The sequence below is a fragment of the Canis lupus genome, chromosome X, assembly GCF_048164855.1.
Source record: "Canis lupus baileyi chromosome X, mCanLup2.hap1, whole genome shotgun sequence".
NCBI lineage: Eukaryota > Metazoa > Chordata > Mammalia > Carnivora > Canidae > Canis > Canis lupus.
Window position 1 is genome coordinate 64,271,609 of NC_132876.1, and position 27,190 is coordinate 64,298,798.

At 38.9% G+C, this 27,190-nt stretch overlaps 1 protein-coding gene and 1 pseudogene across 10 annotated transcripts in view; one reads left to right on the forward strand and one right to left on the reverse strand.

The window, feature by feature from the left end:
* Positions 1 to 2,713: 2,713 nt before the first annotated feature.
* The window catches only part of ATRX (ATRX chromatin remodeler), a 333,086-nt gene continuing 308,609 nt past the window's right edge, over positions 2,714 to 27,190 (forward strand). For 3 of the 10 annotated variants that reach the window (XM_072816160.1, XM_072816163.1, XM_072816164.1), the window contains exons 1-2: positions 2,918 to 3,001; positions 11,903 to 11,964. In XM_072816160.1, the coding sequence (XP_072672261.1) occupies positions 11,909 to 11,964 (56 nt within the window). In that variant the 5' untranslated portion in view covers positions 2,918 to 3,001; positions 11,903 to 11,908. Of the gene's footprint in view, positions 3,002 to 11,902; positions 11,965 to 27,190 lie in introns of all 10 variants that reach the window. The other 7 variants (XM_072816161.1, XM_072816162.1, XM_072816165.1 and 4 more) reach the window with 5 other exon arrangements.
* On the reverse strand, positions 14,264 to 17,311 carry LOC140627680 (small nuclear ribonucleoprotein Sm D3 pseudogene; annotated as a pseudogene).

Below are 27,190 nucleotides of genomic sequence, written 5' to 3' on the forward strand. Positions count from 1 at the left end.
CTTTGGGCCAGGGCGCGATCCTGGTAGACCCCGGATTGAATCCCACATTGGGCTCCCGGTGCATGGAGCCTGCTTCTCCCTCTGCTTCTCTCTCTCTCATGAATAAATAAGTAAACTCTTTAAAATTTTTTATTTATTTATGATAGTCACACAGAGAGAGAGAGGCAGAGACATAGACAGAGGGAGAAGCAGGCTCCATGCACCGGGAGCCTGATGTGGGATTCGATCCCGGGTCTCCAGAATCGCTCCCTGGCCCAAAGGCAGGCGCTAAACCGCTGCGCCACCCAGGGATCCCTAAATAAAATCTTTAAAAGAAAAAAATTAATAAAACAATAAGGAAGATCTCTAAGGAAATAGAGGGCTTGAACAACATTATAAACCAACTACAATGACGGACTTATACAGAACACTCCACCCAACAATATCTTCTCTGACTACAATGGGACAAAACCAGAAATCAATAAAAGAAGGAAATTTGGAAAATTCATAAGTATGTGGAAATTAAACAGCATAATCTAATTAAACAATTGATGGGTCAAAGAAGAAAACACAAGGGAAGTTAGAAAGTTATATGAGATGAATGAAAACAAGAACATAACATACAAAAACATGTGATATAGGGAAAGTATTGCTCAGAGGGAAAGTTGTATCTGTAAATGCCTAAATTAAAAAGAAGAAAGAACTCAAATCAATAACCTAATTTTATAACTTAAGTAACTAGAAAATAAGAAATTATAGGTATAAAATAACCTAAGTAATATAGAAAATATATAGAAGTAATACTAAAGATTAGATTAGAAGGAAGACACACAAAATAGAGAATAGAAAAAAAAGAATACAGAAATAGAAAAACAGACAGATGTTGTTTTTTTGAAAAGGTCAACATAAATCACAAATGTTTAGTTGCACTAAGAGAATTAAATGGCTAATATTAGAAATGAAACTGAGGATATTACTACTAACATCACAAAAATTAAAAGGATTATAATGGGATACTATGAATCATTGTATGCCAAAAATTACATAATCTAAATTAAATGGACAAATTTCTGAAAACAAACACACTACCAAGGCAGCCTTGAAAAGAAATAGAAAATCTAGGAGTATATGGGTGGTGCAGTCCTTTAAGCATCCAACTCTTGATTTCTGTTTTAGGTCACGATCTCAGTGTCCTGAGATCAAGCCTCACATCAAGCTCTATGCTCAGCATGGAGTCTGCTTAATATTATCTCTCCCTCTCCTTCTGACCCTCCCCCCCAAGTGTGTGCAAGCTCTCTCTCTCTCTCTCTCAAATAAATAAATAAATAAATAAATAAATCTTATAAAAAAGAAAATCTGAACATATCTTATAAAAAGTAAGATCGACTCAGTAATCAAAAACCTCCCCGAACCCTCTAGAACCGATAGTTTCACTGAATTCTATAAACATTTAATGAAGAATTATCACCAATCCCTCTCACAACCTTCCCAAAAATAGAAGAGGAGGAAGCACTTTCTAACTTATTTTATGAGGTTACCATCACCCTGATAACACACTCAGACAAAGATAACACAAAAAAGAAAACTACAGTTAACAATACTCTTTGAGGGCACCTCGGTAGCTCAGTGGTTGAGCGCCTGCCTTTGGCCCAAGGTGTGATCCCAGGATTCAGGATCGGTCCCAGGATGGGATCCCTGCATGGAGCCTGCTTCTCCCTCTGCCTGTGTCTCTGCCTCTCTCTCTGTGTCTCTCATGAATAAATAAATAAAATCTTTTAAAAAATTTTGCCTGTGTCTATCAGATTGTCAAAATTTTCCATTGAAAAAAGGCTCACTATTTGCGATTTCAGTGGAAAGCAGTAACTCTTTCACCTAAATACAATGGGAGCATTTTCAAATTTCAAGAAAATTAAATGAACTAAACTATATATGTCAGAATAAATTTGGAAATAAAATTAGAAACTATTCAATTTTGAAAACTAATTTGTGACTTGCAGACATTAGTAGTGGACAATTAAATTAGAGAACATGAAAACTGGAAAGGCTTTTTAGAGATCATTCAGCCAAACTTCTGTAATGAGGAGAAAATAGACCTTGATTGGTTGGTTTGTAAGCTAAACTTTACATCAGATTCGGAAAATGATCGTGTGTGTTTCAGTTGGCAGTTTCGATTTTATTCAGTATTGGAAGAACTGCATGAAGATTTCAAGTTGGTTTTATATATATTTTTGTAAGCATGCTGGCTAGAAAAGTAAAGAACTTGATCATAATCTAGAACATAGAAAAGAAAATATATAGGATGGTCATACAGATTAGTGTTTAAGAATGTGGTTTCTGGTCTGAATCTTGGCTCTACTACTGTGAGACTTTGTGTTTTGGTTTCCTCATCTGGAAAATGTAGTTAACAAGGGTCTGTGTGCCTCAAAGAGAATAGGGATTACATGAGATAATCCGGATAAAGGATTAGCATAGTGTTGGGTATATACTACACTCTCAGTAAATGTAAATTGCTGTTATTGTTTCGTCATTATGTCAAAGAAAAGCGAATGGATCAAAAAGCATTTTCAGAATAAAGTCAAAATACGTCACTAGCACTTTCAGGTCATTGGGATTGAATCGGAGCCCCTATGAAAAGGTGGAGGGGATCAAATGACGTAGACCGCCTTAGCAACAGGCCCCCAAAGAAGGTGAATTTCAGTAGCCAATAAGAGTCTGAGCTGTGGAAGAGGTAGCCAATGGGTAACGGAAAGAAGAAGAGGGAGGACGCGCCAATTCTTCTGCCTGAGCCTCGGCCCAACAAAATGGCGGCGGCGGCAGCGTCGCTTTGTTTCCGCGGCTCCTGCGGCGGGGGCAGTGGTAGCGGCCTTTGAGCTGTGGGGAGGATCCAGCACCAGCTATAGTGACGACTAAGAGTCCATTGCATTTCTGTTGTAACCCAGGGCCGGAGAGCGCAAAGCGGCGCTCCTACGGTCGTTGAAGCTACAAGGCGTTGAAGTGAAAACATGACTGCTGAGCCCATGAGGTAAAATACAACCCCGTCTCACGGGTCCTAGCGGTCCGGGCCTATGCGCTTTCTGAGTAGTGTGTTTGGGAAAGCTTTGGCTTGGTGAGTTAGGCTTGTGTGTTGCTTAGCGGAAAGATATCGTTTTCTCTTTTAGGAGAGAAGGGTTTCGGAGTTTCGGCGGTAGGCTCTAACCCGGGGTGGGGGTGGGGGGGGCGCGGCCTGGGGTGTTGGGCTCTTCCTTCAACCTCCCCGAACCGATGAAGCTTAGTTGCCCTCGTGTAGTTTATTCTTTGGTGCCTGTGGAATTGAGACCCGTAAGTCGGAGGCGGATTTGGTATCCCGGTCGTTCTTCCTAATCTTTAGGCCTGGAAACTGCGTTGGGAAGGAGAGGAGGTTGGGGGGGGGGAGGGGGGGAGGGGCGGGCGGGAGGGAGGATGTGAGATTCTGGGACGACTTAGTGGCGTTTGGATAGCAGGAGAAGGGAAATACCTCAGCTTTGCGGATTTTTTTTTTTTTTTCTGCAGCCCCTGGGGACAAGCTCTTTTTTTGGGTTGAACAAGTGGGTCTCGCTAGCTTTTCACGTTCCTTCTCTACTACCGATCCTAAAGGGTATCCTTGGATTTATCTCTAGGCAAGGCGGTACTATGCAGGGTATACCCCAGTATACTTTTTGTGAAGTCCAGTGTTAATGGGTGGTAAGGCAGATCTCAAATCTTTCTCCACTTTCTGGGCAAATTTCTAGCAAAAGTAATCAGACCCTACTTTTAAAAAATTTATTCCGTTAGGAATGAGGAGCAGGTTAATGTGGGTCGATGGGAAGATTTATTGCAAGGGAAGCTGTGCCTGCCTGGCAGGCCTCTTACCAATCAAGCACGTTTATTAGGTTGAGGTTGTTTTTCTCTTGCGCTTCTGATTTGCCTCTTGATAGTGTCTAAAAATATAAGTTGTTAATATGAAATGTGTACTACTTTTACACAGGTGGCTGGCTGGCTGGCTTGCTTTTCAGGCTGTTTGACATCTGACTTTTCATCCCTTGTGAATTAAGTAATTTTTCTGCTCAGAAACGTATCCTTGGCGCCTAGTGGCAAAATAAAACTACAGGGAGCATGGATCAGAATTGCATTGGTAGTTGGCAAAATTTGCCTTTGAGTAAGTATTGTGACAGTTTAAGCTTTTTAGTGCACTTTACCTAGCATGTAGAATTTGGGTATGAGCCTGTGACACTTACGCCTATTTTTCTACATTAATAAGCAGTAGATAGAAGATGTTTTCCTTCCCCTGAAGAGAAAATATACTTTAGTTCTTAGGTTCTAGGTCCCTAGCTGTGTAAAGATTCTCGTCTTTGGTTTCTGAATTTATGTTAATTGGTCCAACTACAGTAAATCTTTATTTATAGGGTTTTGGGTACTAAGAAGTAGCCAGTACAACTTGTTGGCTGGGTGTTAGGTGCTCAAGTTTGTTTACGTGAAAGATGTACCTTACAGTTAAATTTAACCTCTAGATTTTACTGAAAGTCTCAGGAAAAGGAGACTTCATTCATTTTATGCCAGGAACAGTTTTTTTTTTTTAAATTGGTCTTGAAGAGTGCGTGCTCTTGACCTTCACCTGTATAATCCTAATTCTCAAAACAACCCTATCAGTTAGGTACTTCGTGTTTCTCATTTTACAGCTGAGGAGTAAACTGAGGCATAGAGTCAAAGAACTTGACTAAAGCTATATGGCTTGTAACTGGTGGAGCTAGAATTTAACCTAGTCTTGACTCTAGAATTTATGTTCTTTTTTTTTTAAGATTTTATTTTTTATTCATGAGAGACACAGAGTGAGAGAGAAAGGCAGAGACACAGGCAGAGGGAGAAGCAGGCCCCATGCAGGGAGCCCGATGTGGGGACTCATCCAGGGTCTCCAGGATCACACCCTAGCCTGCAGGCGGCACTAAACCGCTGCGCCACCAGGGCTGCCCTAGAATTTATGTTCTTAACCACAAGGCATTAATGCCCCCTTGAGCTTCCGTGACTAATGTGATTATGATCATTTTAATTTAGCCCAAGTATTACAATGGAAGAACTTCATGTTGGCTGCTATTGTGGTTATTTGTTGTAGGTCTTAGAGTTTGTAGCTGTTACAATATTTTGCATTGTATGTATAGATGAGATAATGAGAATAACTGAAACCTTAATTCCAGTAGAGTCATAAACTGCATGAAAAACCCCTGTAAAGGACCACATATATAAATGTGAATTTAAAAATGTATGATGCTCCCTGATTATTTACTGTGAAAGAGCTCCAAGTGGGTGTTCAGAACTGTCTCAGGCTGAGGTGTCCTTCATCCCAAGTCATAATCATAGTCAAAGGATAATATGACAGGTAGTGAGTTGAACCCACAATACTGAATCACTCTTGATTCTCTCCTAATGTGAGATAGAAATAATAAGAGCAATTATATACATTGTCATTAATTTTATTTTGCACAGTAGTTCAGATTTTTTCTGTATCAGAATTTTTGTTGAGCACTTAAAAATAGGAGCAAAGATTTGTTCTGATTTTTACTAGTGTTCCTAAAAAAAGAAATTTTCTATGATTCTGTGGTCAAAGAATAGCCAAAAGGCAAAAAGAGAAGGAAATAAACTGATGACCTGGCTAAACATACGCTGAAAAATCAGTGGCTCAGTCTTTAAAAGGTTTTATTATTATTTATTTATGTTTTTAAAGAGTTATGTATTTTATTTTTTTAAAGATTTATTTATTTATTAATGAGATAGAGGCAGAGACATAGGTAGAGGGAGAAGCAGGCTCCATGCAGGGAGCCCGATGTGGGACTCGATCCTAGGACCCCGGGATCATGCCCTGAGCCGAAGGCAGATGCTCAACTGCTGAGCCACCCAGGTGTCCCTGTGTATTTTATTTTAAATAAGATTGGCTTGAAATATTTGTCATTATGAAAGATGAGCTTATTATTGACAGATAAACTTCATTTTTGTATGAAGGTCAGAGATTTGAGGGGACTTGACATTCTTTTTTTATGATTTTATTTGAGATAGAGCACACAAGCGTGGGGGTGGCAGAGGGAGAGGGAGAAGCAGATTCCCCACTAAGCAGGGAGCCCAATGCAGACTTCATCCCAGGACCTCAGGATAGTGACCTGAGCCAAAGGCAGACACTTAACTGACTAAGCCACCCAAGCATCCCAGAACTTGTCATTCTAATCCTTATGGCAGCTGATTATTTGAAAAGCTGAAAGCAGTATAACTTGTAATTGGTCTTAAATTTTATTTATTTATTTATAAATATTTTTATTTATTCATTCATTCATTCATGAGAGAGAGAGAGAGAGGCAGAGACACAGGCAGAGAGAGAAGCAGGCTCCCTGCAGGGAGCCCAACATGGGACTCGATCCCGGGTCTCCAGGACCCTGGGCCAAAGGCGGCGCCAATCCGCTGAGCCACCCATGCTGCCCCTATTTTATTTTTTAATTAATTTATTCATTTTTAAGTAAAGTCTGTGCCCAATGTGGGGCTTGAACTCACAACCCTGAGATAAAGAGTCACATGTTCCACCAACCGAGCCAGTCAGGCACCCCAAAGGCTTAAATTTTATTTTATTTTATTTTATATTTTTTATAGGCTTAAATTTTATTTTTTTATTATTTTTTTAAATTTTTATTTATTTATGATAGTCACAGAGAGAGAGAGAGAGGGGCAGAGGGAGAAGCAGGCTCCATGCACCGGGAGCCTGACGTGGGATTTGATCCCGGGTCTCCAGGATCGCGCCCTGGGCCAAAGGCAGGCGCTAAACCGCTGTGCCACCCAGGGATCCCTAGGCTTAAATTTTAAAAGGCAGAAGTTATCTAAATGGAGAGATGCTGGGAAAATGTTTTAGAAAATATCTGTTAGGTTAGTAATTCACAATCATTGCATACTAACCTAATTGTGAAATTTTGAAAAATGTTATCTGTGAAATATTTGCATTCCTACTAAGTGGAAAGTATTAAAGCCAGGCTGTGGAGGGGGAGTACATGCAGTTTTTATAAAGGTTTTGAAAGCATTTAAATACCAGTTGTTTGGTTATGTTGCTGATTGGGTGAAAAGAAAGATGTTTGTGACTTTAATTTTGATCATGCCAATTCTCATTATTGGCAACCTTTGGTATTAGTTGACCATAAGCTTTCAGTTATATAATGTATTTCTAGAGAGATTAATGTAGTACTTACAGGAATTTCTGTGTAGAAGCAGGTGTATGAAATAATTTTTTGTGCAAGAAATAGTGTGTATTTATGTGTCTGTTTCACTTTTGGAGTCTGAATAAATTTATGGATTGTATCAGACAGTTCCTGGGTTTACATGAAGTCCTTTGCTCCAGAACTTGAATGTTCTCTTGAACATTGGCAAAAACCGTTCAAATGGTTTAAGCCATTGGAAAATGATGTTTAGATCTTCTTTTAGGAATGTTGAATATATTACGACAGTAAAAGGAGCATTTAAGATTTCTCTGTACCTGTATGCTAACGTTTATCTTATGATTGGCTTGATAGTTGACATGGGAGATATTTATTCTCCATTTCTCCATGTGTAAAATGGGAGTAAGTTTGATATTGATAAAGCTTGCAGTTGTAGAGGAAGGAGGAACATGGTTATAACAGTGGTTCCTAAAAGGCAATAAACTAAAGCTCTTTGTGGTCTTTGCTAATTTTTAACTGTTTTAAGAGTGTAAAGAAGTCCTGAGATTAAAAGTTTCAGAACTACTCGTGTAGAGGAATGAACACTGAACTCTGAGCCCAACCTGGGTTTTCTAGGTATAGCTCTGTTGCTTAACTGATGGTAGAACCTTGGACAAATTTACCCTTTCCAGGCTTCAGCTTTGTCATTTACACAATGAACCTGTACTAGATGTTCTATAAGGTTACTTAAAAAAAATGGGGGCACCTGGCTGGCTCAGTCAGTAGAGCACATCAGTCTTGATCTCAGGGTTGTGTTTGAGCCCCATGTTGGGCATGGAATTAAAAAAAAATAAAAAGTAGTCTGCTTATGCGAATGTTGATCACTTTTTATTTTACTTTGGGAGGTAGGAAGAAGGGTATTGATGAAGGGAAGTTTCTTTTTTTTTAAATTTTTTTTAAATTTATTTTATGATAGTCACAGAGAGAGAGAGAGAGAGAGGCAGAGACACAGGCAGAGGGAGAAGCAGGCTCCATGCACCGGGAGCCCGACGTGGGATTCGATCCCGGGTCTCCAGGATCGTGCCCTGGGCCAAAGGCAGGCGCCAAACCGCTGCGCCACCCAGGGATCCCAGATGAAGGGAAGTTTCTTTAGCCACATACGCATTTTTTTTTTTTTTTTGTCCTAAAATTTCCATCGTAAGGATACAGGCCTTTTGTTGCTGATATATTCTGTCATAGTATCATGTGCAAATATTTGTGCAAATACTGGAAACAAAACAGTTTTTGCTGAGAAGTTTGTTAATAATTGTGGCTCAGGTGCAGCTTGGGTGGTGCAGCGGTTTAGCGCTGCCTGCAGCCCAGGGCTTGATCTTGGAGATCCGGGATCGAGTCCCACATCGGGCTCCCTGCATGGAGCCTGCTTCTCCCTCTGCCTGTGTCTCTGCTTCTCTCTCTCCTGCTCTGTATCTCTCATGATTAAATAAAATAAAATCTTAAAAAAAAATTGTGGCTCAGAATATGTTCTATTTTGAAATATTATATCCAGTATATTATATTCCTGCCCTTTTTCTTTTCTTTTTAAGGATTTCATTTATTTATTCATGAGAGACACAGAGGGAGAGGCACGGAGGGAGAAGCAGGCTCCCCATCGGGAGCCTGATACAGAACTCCATCCAGGACCCCGGGATCATGACCTGAGCTGAAGGGAGATGCTCAACCACTGAGCCACCCAGGAGCCCCTGCCCCTTTTGTTTAAAGATTTATTTACTTATTTTAGAGAGCATGGGGGAGGAGGGACAGAGTGAGAGGGAGGGAGTCTCAGGTGGAGCTTGTGGGGCTTGATCTCACAATCCTGAGATCACAGCCTGAGCTGAAACCAAGAGTTGGATGCTCAACTGGCTGTACCGTCCAGGCACCTACTACTGAAAAGACCTTTATTCTGGCCAATTGTGCTTTTTGCCCTGGGAAAAGATTCTTTGAATTGTGCGCTATAGCCACTATTTTCAGATCCTGTGTCTTGAGACTTTGTCTTTCAGGTTTTTTTTTAAAGATTTTTATTTATTTATTCATTAGAGGCAGAGGCATAGGCAGAGGCATAGGCAGAAGGAGAAGCAGGCTCCATGCAGGGAGCCACCCAAGCATCTGTGTCTTTCAGTTTTGTCTTGGTATCTATAGTCCAGCTTTCTTGTTAACTGTTCTGTACAATATTTGCTTAAGAAATTATTGGAATGGCAGTGATGTTCATGTATTTATATCCTATACTTAATATTTTGGGAGAATGTGTTATTAGTTGATCAAATACTTGAGTATCAACTAGGGGCCAGCACTGTGCTAGGGTATGCAAAGTTTAATAGGAAAATTCCCACCTTTTTTTTTATCCTTTATTTTTATTTTTATTTTTTAATTTACGATAGTCACACACACACAGAGAGAGAGAGAGAGAGGCAGAGACACAGGCAGAGGGAGAAGCAGGCTCCATGCACTGGGAGCCCGACGTGGGATTTGATCCCGGGTCTCCAGGATCGCGCCCTGGGCCAAAGGCAGGCGCCAAACCGCTGCGCCACCCAGGGATCCCAAATTCCCACCTTCTTATGGCATTCTTAAATCTAGAGGGAGATACTAGGTAAATAAGCAGGTAAAAAAACAGTGCTAAAGTGGAAGTATATTGATTTTACTGGGTATCAGAAATGAAAGAAAGCCTAATTTTGGGGATGTCTAGGAAAGTTTTACAGAGGATTTTGGATCTTGAAGATGGAGTTAGCAGTGAAGGGTTGGCTGTTTCGAAAAAGAGCTGCCCAGGGAGAGGGATTAGTATGGCTGAAGATTAGTCTTATTTTCCATATAGCAGAGGAAATTAGACATGTACACAAATAATTTTGAAGCAGAATATAAAGTGATAAATGATATAGTAGGTAAAAACTAAATTCAGAGTAAGAGGATATTTCTGATGGGAGTCCAGGGAGGGCTTTATAGAGAAAGTATTGAATCTGGCCCTTGTAGGATGGGTTTTGACAAAGAATCCTGGGGGAGATTCTAGATGTGAGATAGAGCAGCTTGAGCAAAGGATTGTTGTATATATTAGTGTTTTCTCTTTGGAAGCAGGTCAACTTAAAATTTTTAACTCAATTCCTGGGCAAATATTGTGTAATTATTGTGCAATTAGTATATTTTCCCCCAGCTTTATTGATATATAATTGGCATACAAAATTATGTAAGCTTAAGGTATGCAACATGATGATTTGATACATGTATATATTTTGAAATGTTTATCACAATAAGGTTAGTTAACACATTCCTTACCTCATAACCATTTTTTTTTATGGTGAGAATATTTAAAATCTACTCTCACTGAGTGAAGTAAGTCAGTCCGAGAAGGACAAACATTATATGTTTTCATTCATTTGGGGAATATAAATAATAGTGAAAGGGAATATAAGGGAAGGGAGAAGAAATGTGTGGGAAATATCAGAAAGGGAGACAGAACGTAAAGACTGCTGCTAACTCTGGGAAACGAACTAGGGGTGGTAGAAGGGGAGGAGGGCGGGGGGGTGGGAGTGAATGGGTAACGGGCACTGGGGGTTATTCTGTATGTTGGTAAATTGAACACCAATAAAAAATAAATTAAAAAAATAAAATCTACTCTCTAGCAACTTTCAAGTATGTAATACAGTATAGTTAACTATAGTCATCATGCTATACATTAGATGTCCAGAACTTATACATCTTCTGGTGTTAACTTTGTGGTTTGATGATCTTATAAAAGCCACATGTGCCCTTTGTAAATGAGCCTGATAATTTCATTTTAGAAGAACTGTCAAAAGTATTTTCCACTTTTTAAAAAATTTCATTTATTTATTCATGAGAGACACACAGAGGCAGAGACATAGGCACAGGAAGAAGCAGGTTCCCAGGAGGGAGCCCGATGCGAGACTTGATCCCAGGATCCTGGGATCATGACCTGAGCCAAAGGCAGACACACAACCACTGAGCCACCCAGGTGCTCCTATTTTCCACTTTTCTTAAAGCTTGTGTAGAATTTAATGCACAGATTTTGATAGACTATGATTGTTTGAAGTCTATCCTTATTTGTCTTATTTTGGTCATTTGATGTGGTCAGTTGACTTTTGGAAAATAATTGATTTATAAGGTCCAAAATAAAAAATAATTTATTTTCATGTAATACTAGATTTGTTATTTTGCTTATTTAAATTATATTATTTTTGGTTTATATGATAGCATTCCAAACATGGTTCTACTATGATGTTTGTTTTGAAAATGCATCTTTGTTCCAACAAGATTGATACATTGGGGAACAACTTGAGCATAAGACAAATTTTGCATTTTCTTATGCAGGATTTTGCCTGCAGGGCCAGGGATCAGCCAATTATGACCATCAACCAGTGGCCTGTTTTTGTAAATAAAATTCTGTTGGAACACACCCAAGCCCATTTATTTATATTGTCTGTGGCTGCTTTTGTACTACAATCTCAGAGTTGGATAGTTGCAACAAAGACCTCTGGGCCCACAGAGCCTAAAATATTTACTATCTGGTCCTTTATAGAAAGTTTTCCCTAGGTGAATGCAGGAAACTATACCCAGCTGAACTGAACTGCATTAAATATATGCATATACATGCACACAACTCACACCTCAAACATTTGTTGGCTAGCTCAGTGCACCCCTTGTGTTATAAGCCACTCCTATCCACATCTTTTGTTACAGTTTTCCACCCGATTTCAGATAACCCTCCTTCCATCATTTCACAGTAATTCATGAGCTGCAGTCCTTATGATGTACTTCCACAAGCAAACTTCAGGTCTTTTTCAAGGTAAAGTGCTATATTTATTGTTGTTTGTGTATTTCTTAATCTCCTCATGTGTAAACTGTGTAAAATTGTGCTGTCATTTTTGTTAGGTTTCTATCTTTTTAAAAATTGTGTCACTAGGGACGCCTGGGTGGCTCAGCGGTTTAGTGTCTGCCTTTGGCTCAGGGCAGGATCTTGGGATCCGGGATTGAGTCCTGCATTGGGCTCCCTGTGAGGAGCCTGCTTCTCCCTCTGCCTATGTCTCTACCTCTTTCTCTGTTATCTCTCATGAATAAATAAATAAAATCTTAAAAAAAATTGTATTACTGATGAAGTTTTTTGAGTGTTGTGCTTCTAACCCCATTTTCCCTGTGAATCCTATGGCGTTTATTGCACAATTTTGCATAACCTGTTGATTTTTAGGAACTCGTGGTATGTGATTTCAGAACTGACTGTAACTGTCATCCTGCAAAAAGAACTGATTCATTCACCAGATATTTCTTGGGTTGTGTGAAGTTTTTTTTTTTTTTTGGCTGTGTGAAGTTTAAATGAGTCAGAGGACACAAAGCTCTTAGATTAGTGTCTGGGATATACTGATTACTCAAATATTAGTTATTACTGATTACTATTGTCATGTGCCAAGAACTGTTCTCAAAGTACTGCTTAGATGAACAAGACAAATTAAAGCCTTGTCCCCATGGAGCTTATATTATACTTCAAAAAAATTTGTATTAATATACATTTTGGTTAGTAAATTAGTCCTATTCCCATAAAAATACATTTGGTATTTTTTAAAAAAGATTTTATTTATTTATTCATGAGAGACAGAGAGAGAGAGGCAGAGACATAGGCAGAGGGAGAAGCAGGCTCCATGCAGGGAGCCTGATATGGGACTCGATCCTGGGACTCTAGGATCATGCCCTGAGCCGAAGGCAGACGCTCAACTGCTGAGCCACCCAGGTGTCCCCAAAGACATTTACTTAAAACAACTTTCTACTCAATGTCTCATTGATCTCATGCAATATTTTATTGAATGATTTTTAAAAATGTTTTTAATAACTGTAACTTCAGGAGATGAATCTGATCTACCTTCAAGGAGATAATCATCTTCTTCTTACTATATTTCAAAATAAAAAGTTAAAAAATATAAATTCAGACTTAATTTGCAAAAATGGTATGCAGATTCTTATAGGCCATTCACCCAGATTCAGCAATTAGTAATTTTTTACATTTGATTTATCATTATGTCTATATTATTATTATTATTATTATTACTTTTAAGATTTCATTTATTTATTCGTGAGATGCACAGAGAGAGAGGAAGAGACATATAGGCAGAGGGAGAAGCAGGCTCACCGTAGGGAGCCCAGTGTGGGACTTGATCCCAGGACTAGGATCACGCCTTGGGCCAAAGGCAGATGCTCAACCACTGAGCCACCTAGGCGTCCCTTTCTATATTATTTTGAGTCATTTGAGATTAAATTGCAGACATGCTCCTTTACCCCTGAATACATACATGCATACATACATACTTATTTATTTATTATTTTTTTGAATACTTTAATACAGTATGTATTTCCCAAAATAGAAATATTCTCTTACATAGCCTCAGTATAGTTAGCAAAATTAGAAATTAATATTGATACATTTCATTTTTTTAAAGATTTTTTTAAAAAAGATTTTATTTGAGAAAGAGAGCAAGCACATGTGCACACTAGTGGGGGAAAGGGGCAGAAGGAGAGGGAGAAGCAGCCTCCCTGCTGAGCAGGGAGACCAATGCAGGGCTTGATCCCAGGACCCCGAGATCATGATCTGAGCTGAAGGCAGCTGTTTAACTGACTAAGCTACCCAGGTTCCCTAAGATTTTATTTTTAAGCAATCTCTATATCCAACTTGGGGCTTTAACTCAGTAACCCTGAGATCAAGACTCACATACTTCACAGACTAAGCCAGGGACCTCCATACAATACTGTTTCTAATCTACAGACATTACTTCTATTTTGCCAGTTGCTTCATAATGTCCTTTCTAGTGAAAGACAAAAATTTCTTTTATTCTTACCCAGCATCTAATTCTGGAGCATGCATTGCAATTCATTGTCATGTCTCTTTAATCTTTTCTTTGGAGCACTGCGCCTTGTTTTTTTTTTTTTTTTTACCCCTTACATATTTTTGAAGAACATAAGGTAGTTAATTTGGGTTTGTCTGATATTTCCTTGTAGTCATGTATTTTGCTAGAAATACTATGAAGTGATGTTGTGTCTTTCTCAGCACATTTTATCAGGAGGCATACAATATCTTTGCTTTTACTATATTTTAAAATGTATTTTTTTTAAAAACACCACCATATTTATTTAGTTTAACATTTCCCCTGATCTAAAGAGAAAGATGTCAAAAGAAAAGCTAGAACATATACATAAGCACACATCCCCTCTGAACCTTAGATAACCTAAAAGGAAAAATAACAGCAAAGTTCTGTTCAACAGATAAATTTATCTCCGCTTCTGGAAGATGTTTCCACGCCCCATTCCACGTCCTCTTCCTCTTGCAGCCACTTGAGCTTTCAGAATAGCAGCTTTCCCCCGGCCAGCTCCTGAGCCTTGGTTTTTGTTTTTCATGCTCTTTAACATGGGTACATTTTTCAGCATGTCAGGCAAAATGAGAAAGCGGATCTTGCTGCCACGGATGTACACCTGCTCCAGCTGTGCCACTCGGCCATCTCTGTATGTGACTGTGATGTTGGACATCTGGCAGTTCATGTTGTCTTCCGCCTCAATGAGCTTCCCACGATACACCTCGCCAGTGTTTGTCTCACATGTCACGATGTGGCCCTCGGCTTCGTGAAGGACTTTAATCGGCACACCAATAGACATCTTGGCAGGAAAAGAGTTCTCACCAGCTCCGGCCTACTCTTCCTTCCCCGGGCCGCAGCAACTCCGGCGATGGCCAAGGCGTGAGCCGAGCGAATGGCGGGTCTCGCGCTCCCCTGTATTTTCTTTTAATATGATTATCAATCAGCTCATTCTCTGTCATTTAACTTAGATATTTGAAGCTAGGTTTGGTTAATTTGTATAGAATTGGAGAGAATTTGCCCACCTCTTACTTTTTTTTTTTTTTTTGCTTTTCCCTTTTTCCACCATCTTCATGCAGCCCCAAAATTCAAAACCACAAAACACCCTATTTATGAATTTTCATTGTGTATTCTGAGTGTCTGCTAAAAATAGAGAATCAAGGGTGAATGTTTCTTTTTTTTTTTTAAGGGTGAATGTTTCATATTAAAGTGACCGTACTTGTTATTTGTTAAGTATGTGAAATAATACATTTCTTTCAAAGGCTGACTATATCAATACATCCAATACAGCTTATTGAATATCTCAACTTAGACACTGAGGAGAAGATATTGGAGGGTACTACATGACTTCAGGGTTGCTTTGTGTTTTTTTTTTTTTCGGGGTTATATTTTTAATGCTCAGCAAATCACCACTCTTTTCTTTTAAGGAATGCCTGAGCAGACATTATCTCCATTTTAATAAACATTTATTATTTCTCTGTACAAGGCAATTTGTTATTTCCCACATGGGAAAATGATGAACCCAGACCAAATTCCTTCTTTGAAGAGCTTATACTACAGTAGAGAGTACTCTGAGTTTTATTTTTTTTAAAATATTTTATTTATTTATTCATGAGAGACACAGAGAGAGAGGCAGAGACAGGCAGAGGGAGAAGCAGGCTCCATGCAGGGAAACTGACATGGGACTGGTTCCTGGGTCTCCAAGATCACGCCCTGGGCTGAAGGCAGCGCTAAACCACTGGGCCACCCGTGCTGCCCCGTATTCTGAGTTTTAAACAAGGAACTATAAGCAGAATGTATTGATTACTATAAGAGAAGTAAAAGAAAATTCAGTAGAAGAGGGGAAAGGGAACCTTCTTTGAACTGAGTTGTGGTATGATTGGAAAGTCATGTGTGAATTATTTTGCAGAGAGCTTTGAATGCTATGCCTAGGAGTTTCATACTTTATGAACATGGGAAGCCTTTGAATATTTTGAGCATGGAGTGACATCTGAGTCTACTCAAGTATGTTAATTATTTTTTTTAAGGATGTCAATTATTGAAAATACTAAGAGCATTTATTTATTTATTAATTATTTATGTAGTCCTTTAGACAAGGAATGTATTTAGGAGAATATAGACGTACATATGTTTAACTCCCATACCCCCTTAAAGTATAGTAGCAGATGCTAAGTACCAGCAGAGTGCTATTGATATATGGTATAAGAACACAGTAGTTTAGTATTTGAATCAGGTAGAATGAACTTGGGTAAAAGAAGGAATTTCAAGGCAGGAAAGGATGACTTTTGGGAACTTCTTCCTTCTTCCCCATTCCAATAGATATTAAAAAAATTAAATGACTTGTGTTCCTAAATATTGCCACCCACTTATTAGTGTATTCCATGATGTCTCTGACATCTGAATTCTAAGCAATAACCTGATTATTCTGGATGGGAGCTAGGGTTACCTGCCTAACTTGAAGGATGAATTGTGGAAATAGGTGCTGTTTTCTGTCTCTAAAATCTAAATGTCTTAAAATTGTATTTTTTTTCTGCAGAGAAAGAGAACCACTGTTCTCACCTAAAGACCCTTTTCTTTCTCTTTTTTTTTTAAAGACCCTTTTCTTACAACTCCTTACAACAGGAATAAAATTTTGCTTTGCTTTCTTGATGTTGCCAGATTCTTTGCCTCTTGCTTTTTTTATAAAAAAGATTTATTTATTTATTCATTCAGAGAGAACGAGAGAGAGGCAGAGACACAGGCAGAGGGAGAAGCAGGCTCCATGCAGGAATCCCGACCTGGGACTCTATCCCAGGTCCCCAGGACCACACCCCGGGCTGCAGGCAGCGCTAAACTGCTGTGCCACCGGGGCTGCCCACCTCTTGCTTTTTGAACAGTGCCTTTGGGGAAGGATGGGTTGTGGTATATGGTTGGAATGAACTGTATTTATTAAAGCAGAAATCAGTGTATGAGGTAAGATGAAACATTTCTTGAAGGGTTTATTTTTTTATTTTTTAAAATTTTTAAAAGATTTTTTATTTATTTATTCATAGACACACACAGAGAGAGAGAGAGAGGCAGAGACACAGGCAGAGGGAGAAGCAGGCTCCATGCAGGGAGCCCGATGTGGGACTCGATCCCGGGTCTCCAGGATCACACCTCAGGCTGCAGGCGGCGCCGAACCGCTGCGCCACCGGGGCTGCCCAGTTGAAGGGTTTAGTAATTAGACCTTACATGTAATTACACCTTACCTTATATATATATAATAGAAGTATACTTGCTCTAATAGAGATATATATATATATTTAGATTTTATTTCTTTATTTATGAGAGACACAGAGAAAGAGGGGGCAGAGACAGGCAGAGGGAGAAGCAGGCTCTTTCCAGGGAGCCTGATGTGGGACTTGATCCCAGGACCCTGGATCATGACCTGAGCCAAAGGCAGATGCTCAAGTACTGTGCCACCCAGGTGCCTCTTTACTTTTATGTTAAAAAAAAAAAAAGGCTGGAATGTTCTTAGTCCTCCATTGTGTCTTTTTTTTCTTTTCAATTTTTTATTTAAATTCTAGTTAACATATAGTGTAATATTGCTTTCAGGAAGTATTCATTGTTTCTTTTTTTTTAAAGATTTTATTTATGTATTTGAGAAGAGACAGAGAAGGAGTAGGGGCAGGGACAGAGGAAGAGGGAGAGGCAGACTCCCTGCTGAGCAGGGGGTCTGATGTGGTGCTTGATCCCAGGACCCTGAGATCATGACTTGAACCAAAGTCAGATGCTTAACTGACTGAGCCACCCAGGTGCCCCCTTCTTTGTTTCTTAAATGTTTTGGAAGGTTGACATTTTTTTTTTAAGGTTGACATTTTTTTAAAAGATTTTATTTATTTATTCATGATAGTCACAGAGAGAGAGAGAGAGAGAGAGAGAGAGAGAGAGAGAGAGAGAGGCAGAGACACAGGCAGAGGGAGAAGCAGATTCCATGCAGGGAGCCTGACGCGGGACTTGATCCCGGGTCTCCAGGATCACACCCTAGGCCAAAGGTGACGCTAAACCCCTGAGCCACCCGGGCTGCCCCCTTAAGTGCTTTTAGACTAAAAATAACACGAAAATAATAAATCACAGAAATATATTTTCCTGGCAACAAATATGGCAAATATGGAGTTAGCTTACACTTGCATGCCTATGAACTCTTAAAACAGATTTTAGAGATTTTTCTTATGCTCACAGGGAGAATGGTAATGGACAAATATTACTGTTTCCGTCCTTGTTATTTGTATATCTCTTTTTTTTAGTTAAGATAAAATGCAAAATCTAGTATCTTAACCACTTGAAATTGTACAATTCAGGGGCATTAAGCGCATTAAATATATTCACCATCATTGCTCTCTGATTTTGGAACATTTTTCCTTTACCCCACAAAGAATCCCTGTATCTCCCAATATTCTGCATCATCTGTCCAACTCTAGAACTTTTTCGTCATCTCAAACTGAAACTCAACTTGTTAAAGAGTAACTTTGCATTCCCCTCTCCCCTGTGTCCCTGGTAACTACCATTTCACTTTCTGTCTCTAATTTTAACTATCTTAGATATTTCTTTTTTTTTAAAGATTTTATTTATTTATTCATGAGAGACACACAGAGAGAGAGAGAGAGAGAGAGAGAGAGAGGCAGAGACAGGGGCGGAGGGAGAAGCAGGCTCCATGCAGGGAGCCTGACGTGGGACTCCATCCTGGGTCTCCAGGATCACGCCCTGGGCTGAAGGCGTGGCGCTAAACCGCTGAGCCAAATCGCTGAGCCACCAGGGCTGCCCAGATATTTCTATATAAGTGGAATTCTACAATATTTGTCCTTATGTGTTTGGCTTATTTCATTTAGCATAAAGTCCTCAATGTTCATCCATTTTGGAGCATGTATCAGAATTTCATTCCTTTTTAAGGCTGAATAATATTCCATATTATGTATGTATGTACCATATCTAGTTAATCTATTCATTCATCTGATGATGGACATTTAGGTTGTTTTTATCTCTGCTATTGTGAATTGTGCAACATTGGTGAACAAACATCTGTTCAAGGCTCTATTTTCTGTTCTTTTGGGTATGTTTCTAGAAGTGGAAGTCTAGCTTTAATCTTTTGATGAACCACTAAACTGTTTTCCATGGTGGCCATACTATTTTACATTCCAAGTTGCATTGTATAAGAGCAAGAATTTTTCTACATTCTTGGTCAACAAAGCTTTTTGTTTTGTTTTGTCTTTCAGAAAAGTGAGCTCATACAGTTTATGTTAGAGTTAATTTAAAAAATGTAGTTGACTGTCAACTATACTCAAAATTTTAAAAAATGAGTTGACAAATAAGAAATAAAGAGGATTACAAGGTACAAAGTTCTGGTTATAAGATAAATAAGTCATGGAGATGCAAAGTACAGCATAGAGAATATAGTCAATAAGATTGTAATAATATTGTTTGGTATAGATGATAACTACACTTACCATGGTGAGCACTGCATAACATATAGAATTAAGTCATTATGTTGTATACCTGAAACTAAGATGACACTGTATATTATTTATACTTAAGTATTTAATTTTTTTAATAGTCATACTAACAGGTGTAAAGTGTTATTGTAGTTTTTATTTGCATTTCCCTAAAGACTAGTGATGTAAAGCCTCTTTTCATGTGTTTATTGGTATATCTTCTTTGGAAAAATGAAGTCTTTTGCCCAGTCTTAAATTGGGTTTATTTATTTTTTTGTTGTAGGCGTCATTTAATAATTCTGGATATTGGTGCGCCTGGGTGGCTCAGTCAGTTAAGCATACAACTCTTGATCTTACCTCAGGTCTTGATGTCAGGAATGTGAGTTCAAGCCCCACATTGGGCTCCATGCTGGGCTTGGAACCTACTTAAAAAATTCTGGATCGTAATCCCTTATGAAATAATATGAATTGTGAATATTTTTCCTGTTCTCTGGGTTGTTTTTTTTATTCTTTTGTGAGTGTTCTTTGATGCATGAGTTTTCAGTTTGGATGAAGTCTAAGATAATTGATTTTTTTCTTCTTTGTATGACTGTTTGGTGCCATCCAAGAAATCTAAAGTCATGAAAATTTATTCCCCTATTTTCTTCTAAGAATTTATAGTTTTAGCTCATATGTAGGTCTTTGATCCAATTTTTTTGTTTTTTTTCTTTGATCCAATTTGAATTAATTTTTAAAAAGGATTTTATGTATGTATGTATGTATGTATGTTAGAGAAGGAGTGGGGAGGGGCAGGGGGAGAGAGAGAATCTCAAGCAGGCTCCATGCCCAATGTGGAGCCCTGTGTGGTTGGGGCTTGATCTCACAACCCTGAGATCATGACCTGAGCCAAAATTAAGAAGAGTTGGATATTTAACCGACTGAGCCATCCGGGTGCCTCAAGATTTTATTTTTAAGTAATCTGTATGCCCAATGTGGGGCTTGAACTCAAAACCCCAAGATCAAGAGTCACATACTCTCCTCACTGAGCCAACTACAAGCCCCTTAAATTAATTTTTGTATATGGTATAATATAGGGGTCCAACTTCATTTTTTTGCATGTGGATATCTAGTTATCCTAGCACAATTTGTTGAGGAGACTGATCTTTCTCCACTAAGCATTCTTGGCATCCTTGTCTGATATCAGTTGACCATAGATGTATGGATTTATTTCTGGGCTTTTTGTTCTCCTCCATTGGTCTATATGTCTATCCTTATGCCAATACCATGCTGTTTTTGATTACTTGAGCTTTGTAGCAAGTTTTGAAAGTGATAGTATTCCAAGTTTGTCTTTTTTTCAAGATTGGTTTAGCTCTTTGAGGTCCCTTGAATTTGCATATGAGTTTTAGTATTGATTGTCCAATTTTAGCAGTAGTGACTATTGCAGTTTAATAGAGATAACATCAAATCTGTATCATTTTGGGGAGTATTGCTCTCAACAATATTAAATCTTTTAGAACATGAGATATTCCATTTAATTGGAATTGTTTAATTTCTTTTTTTGATTTATTTTTTGTAGTAATCTCTATACCCAATGTGGGGCTTGAACTCATGATCTTGAAATCAAGGGTTGCAAGCTCTTCTGACTGAGCCAGTCAGGAGTCCCTGGAATAGTTTAATTTCTTTTTTTTTTTAAAAGATTTTATTTATTTATTCATGAGAGAGAGGCAAAGAGAGAGGCAGGCTCCATGCAGGGTGCCCGATGTGGGACTCAATCCCAGGACTCCAGAGGCAGATGCTCAACCACTGAGCCACCCACGTGTCCCTAATTTCTTTTTTTTTTTGTTAATTAATTAAAAAATATTTGCTTATTTATTCTTGAGAGACAGAGAGAGTGAGAGAGGCAGAGACATAGGCAGAGGGAGAAGCAGGCCTCCTGCAGGGAGCCCGATGTGGGACTCAATCCGAGATCCCAGAATCATGCCCTGAGCCAAAGGCAGATGCCAAACTGCTGAGTCACCCAGGTTTCCCTGTTTAATTTATCTTAAGCAATGTTTTGTAGTGTTCATTGTACAAGTTTTGAACCTCTTTGATTAAATTCATTCCTGTATACTTCTTGATGCTGTTGTAAATGAGAAGTGTTGCATTGTTCATTGCTAGTGTTTAGGAATATAACTGCTTTTCTGTGTGTTGATCTTTTATCCTGCAAGTGTGCTGAATCCATTTATTATCTTAAATAGTTTTTTTGTGGATTTTTTTAGGATTTTATTTTTTATTTTTTTCTTTTTTCTTTTTATTTTTTTTATTTATGATAGTCACACAGAGAGAGAGAGGCAGAGACACATGCAGAGGGAGAAGCAGGCTCCATGCACCGGGAGCCCGACATGGGACTCAATCCCGGGTCTCCAGGATCGCGCCCTGGGCCAAAGGCAGACGCTAAACCGCTGCGCCACCCAGGGATCCCGGATTTTCTTTTTTAAAAGAGATTTTGTTTATCCATTTGACAGAGATAGAGCACCAGAGAGCACAAGTAGGGGGAACAGCAGAGAGAGAGAGGGAGAAGCAGGCTCCCCACCAAGCTGGGAGCCTGACATGGGGCTCAATCCCAGGACCCTGGGATCCCTACCTGAGCTGAAGGCAGATGCCTAACTGAGCCACCCTGGTGCCCTAGGTGTTGAATTTTGTAAGATGATTTTTCTGTATCAATTTAGATGATTATGTGATTTTCCCCTCTTTATTTTATTCTATTTATGTGGTAATTTATACTGATATATTTTCATGTCACACTTTGCATTCCTGGGATAAATCCCACTTGGTCATGGTCTATGATTCTTTGATGTGTTAATGAATTCTATTTACTAAGGTTCTGTTTAGGATTTTTCCACCACTAGCTGGCATTTTGTTTAGGACTTTTGTATCAATATTCATAAGGGATGTTGGCCTGTAGTGTGATGTCTTTGTCTGATTGTGGTATCAGGGTAATGCTGGTCTTGTTGAATGAGTAAAGTGTTCCTTCCTCTACTGTTTTTGGGAAGAATTTGAGAGGGGATTCATTAAATATTTGGTGGAATTTACTAGTGAAGCCACCAATCATCCTGAGTTTTTCTTTTTTGGGATGTTTTTGATTATCAACTCAAGTAAAGAGTTTGAATAGTTACAAATAAAAAAAAAGAAAAAAGTAGCATTTGTATTTACCCAATGTGATTGCTTTTACCATTATTCTTTATTTTATAATATAGCCCCACTTTACACTGTGGTGGTGTTTCATTTGAGCCTGATGGTCTCCCTTTAGCATTTCTTTTTTTTTTAAGATTTTATTTCTTTATTCATGAGAGACACAGAGAGGCAGAGACATAAGCAGAGGCAGAAGTATACTCCCTGTGGGGAGCCCAGTGTGGGACTCAGTCCCAGGACCCTGGGATTACACCCTGAAGGCAGACACTCAACCACTGAGCCACCCATGCATCTCAAGAGGGAGATAGTCTTAAGCAGACTCCATTCTCAGGACCCTGAGGTCATGACCTGCGCCGAAACCAGGCAAGTGTCAGATGCTTAACTATGCTACCCAGGTGCCCCTTTTTCCAGCATTCTAGATTTGTCATCTCACTTTTCTGGTTTCCATGGTGTTCAGCTGTTAATCTTAATTAGAATCCATTGTACTTGTCAGTTCTCACTGATTTTGAGATTTCCTTTGTCTTTGACAGTTTAATTATATTTTGTCTTACTGTGTTCTCTATTTATCATTCTTGGAATTCATTGACCTTGGATATTTAGATTCATGTATTTCATGAATTTGGGATGCTTTGACTATTAGTTAAATAGTCTTTCTGCTCCTTTATCTTCTCTTCTGTTACTCTCATTATACATGTGTTATCTCACAGGTCTCTGATGCTCTGTTCATTTTTCATCATTTTTTTTTTTTACTTTCTGCTTCTCATATTGGGTAATCTCAATTGGTGTTATCTTTAAGTTTACTTATTCTTATCCTTGGTCAGATCTTCTGTTGAACCTCTGTAGTGAATTTTTCATGGCTGCTATTTTATTTTTCAGCTCTAAAATTGTATTTGGTTCCTTTTTAAACTGTATTTCTTTGTATTTCTTTTAAACTTTCTTTCTTTATTTCTTCGTATTTTCTTTGTATTTAAACTTTATTTCTTTAAACTGTATTTCTTTGTATTTCTTTGGTAAGATATGCCAGTTTCTTTAGCTCTTTGAATGTATTTAAAACAGTTGATTTAAAGTCCTTGCCTACTAATTCTAACATCTGGGTCTCCTCAGGAACAGTTGTGTTAATTTTTCTTTTTTTTCCTGGGAATAGACCATACTTATTTCTTTGCATACTTCTAATTTTTTTGTTGAAAACAGATACTTTGAATATTGTAATATGGCAGTTCTGGAAAACATTTTCCCCCCATTCCCAGGGTCTGTTGTTGCTTCTTGCTGTGGTTTTTGCTTAGTGAACTTTCTAACCTATTTTCACAAAGGCTATATTTGTTATGTGTGGATACTGAAGTGTTTGTTCTGGTAGCTTATTGGCCATTTTTTGACAGAGCTTTCCTTAAATACATACAAGTAAAAAACAGCCCCAAAACAAACAAAAACCCATACCAAAGCAAACCAGCTCTCTTTGCAGATTGTCTTAGTGTTGGGCTACTTTGCCCAACTCTCTCTCTTTGCAGATTGTCTTAGTGTTGGGCTACTTTGCAGTGCTTCGTTCATTTAAAACTTTTGTAACTCTCACTTTCTGATTAGGTAGAGTCTAAAGGTCAGCTAAAGGTGAAAGTTTATGGCCTTTTCTTGTCTTTTCTGAGCATGTGTCCAGCCTTAGGCATAGGTGTGGCCTTCCAAATTCCTAGGTATGTGTTGGAGATATATATACATATATATATATATATATCATATATATATGAGTTCGATTTGCCAACATATAGTATAACACCTAGTGCTCATCCCGTCAAGTGCCCCCCTCAGTGAAGCTCTTTGGAGCTCTTATTCCCTTCTGTATTTGTATCTGGCTTCTTTCTTCCCATCCTTTTATATCTGTCAAGTGCCTGGCCCACTTGTTATCCCTTGCCCTGGTAGCTGTGGATATTATATTTGCCTTTACATGCTTTAGACAAATCTTGTTCGTCTTAGGAACTTGCTCCTCCTGAGAAAGTTCTGAGATGGGTGAAAGAAAGCCCCAATCCCAGTCTGCCAGATAATGACTGAACAGGTCAAAAGATACCACCACAATTCTTTAAGAATAAGATCCACATCATACCTTTGGCACCTGGTTCACTAGGAATGTGGGCCACTATCTTCATGGCTGCCATCTAGCCAGGGAATGGGACATGGTAGGTGCATACAGTTAAAACACCACAGTACTCTTGTACTGAAGTTCAGCACCTTTTTCTATTAACTATTTCCTGTTGGTTGTAGGCTTTTTTTAAAAATAGATTTTATTTATTTATTCATGAGAGACACAGGGAGAGAGAGGCAGAGACACAGGCAGAAGGAGAAGCAGGCTCCATGCAGGGAACCTGATGTGGGACTCGATCCCGGGTCTCAAGGATTAGGCCCTGGGCTGAAGGTGGTGCTAAACCGCTGAGCCACCTGGGCTACCCTGGTTGTAGGTTTTGGATGAGATTCTATAGCTCCAAAAAAGTTGACTCAGAAATTTTATGCTAGTGTAATTGTTACCTTAGTGGAGAGACAGAATTTTGGAGTTACTTGTTCGATCATTGTATATGACATCATTCCTGGTATGTTTGTTGTAATCCCTATGCCAGTGCCACATTTTCTTAATAACTAGAGCTTTTATGAAATCTGCTAGGGCATGAATGCCCACATTGCTCTTTGTACTATCTTGGTAATTCTTGAGCCTGTACTGTTCTATATTATATATCTCTTTTTATGTTTCTAAATTCTTTGATAAATTTTTTATTCTATTTTCATAAACATTTCATAGGCCTAATGTGAGCCAGGGATTGTTTTAGGTCAGGGTTTTTCAGTCTTGGGATTACAGACATTTTGGTCCAGATAATTCTTTGCTGTGGGAGGCTGTTCTATGTATGCATTGTATTCCTGGCCTCTGCCCAGTAGATACTAGTAACACCCCCCCACCAGTTTTGAAAACTGGAAATGTTTAAAGACACTGTCGGATGTTTCCCATGGGTAGTGATGATGTGGAAGTGGCACAGTCCTCCTGTTTGATAACCACAATTCTAGATGATAGGGATTCATAGATAATTAATATTAAGCTAAGGGGAGGAATAAATGACTGAAATACACTGTGATGTGGTTAAGTACACTTACAAAGATACAAACCAAGAAATGTGGAAGAATAGCAAAAAATTGCCTTGGAGTGTTAATGGCAATATTTTCCAGAGAGAGTTGGCAGTTTTGAGTTGAGACTTAAGGGAAGGTGGTAGTGTTGGCAAGGAGAGGAGATATTCTAGGTGGTGCAAAGGTCATGTCTAGGGACTTGATAGAAGGGCCCTTTTGTGCCTTGAGAACAGTGAGACTGGGATGCCTGGGTGGCTCAGCAGTTGAGTAGACCTGCCTTTGGCCCAGGGTGTGATCCTGGAGTCCCGGGACTGAGTCCCACATCTGGCTCCCTGCATGGAGCCTGCTTCTTCCTCTTCCTCTCTCTCTCTCTCTGTGTCTCTCATGAATAAATAAATAAAATCTTAAAAAAAAGAATAGTGAGACATTAAGTGTAATTGGAGAGTATGGGAGGTAGAGGTGAAAAAAAAGAAGGTTATTTGGGTTAGATTTGAAAAGAGTTTTTTTAAAGTTTTGAAGAAGGCTTTTTATGCTTTATTAATATATCACTTTATGCCTTTTTATATTGTAGGCAATAAAATATAAAAGTCTGTAGAGTAATATGATCAACTTTAAATGAACAATAATGATTTAGTGAATGATTAAAATTACATAGTAAATATCACACTCAAGAAAATAGCTGTGATCTATAAAGTAGGAAAATAGGAAGGGATGGCGATTTATAAAAACTAAAACTGGATGTTGGATATTATTCTTAAATCCAACCACCCTTTGGGTAGACTGTTTTCATCCTGTATTTGTCAAGTTCTTAAATATTGTCATCACTGATGGTGATCCTTGGTATTTAAATAGAGGAATGAAGTGGGAAAATGTACAAGGTTGTATACTTTTTTCTTTTCTTTTTTTTTTTTTTAGAGATTTTATTTATTTATTTATGAGAGAGAGAGAGAGGCAGAGTCACAGGCAGAGGGAGAAACAAGCTTCCTGCAAGGAGCCTGAAACAGAACTCGATCCCAAGACCCTGGGATCATGCCCTGAGCCAAAGGCAGAAGCTCAACCGCTGAGCCATCAGGTGTCCTAAGGTTATATATATATATTTTTAAAGATTTATTTATTTATTCATGAGAGAGACAGACTGAGAGAGAGGGGCAGAGACATAGGCAGAGGGAGAAGCAGGCTCCATGCAGGAAGCCCGATGTGGGACCCGATCCTGGATGACAGGATCACGACCTGAGCCAAAGGCAGGCGCCCAATCGATAAGCCACTCAGGCATCCCAGATTATATATTTTTCTTTTTTAAAAGATTTTATTTATTCATTCATGAAAGACACAGACAGAAAGAGAAGCAGAGACACAGGCAGAGGGAGAAGCAGGCTCCATGCAGGGAGCCCGATTCAGGACTCGATCCCGGATCTCCAGGATCATGCCCTGGGCTGAAGGCAGTGCTAAACTGCTGTGCCACCGGGGCTGCCCTACAAAGATTTTTTTT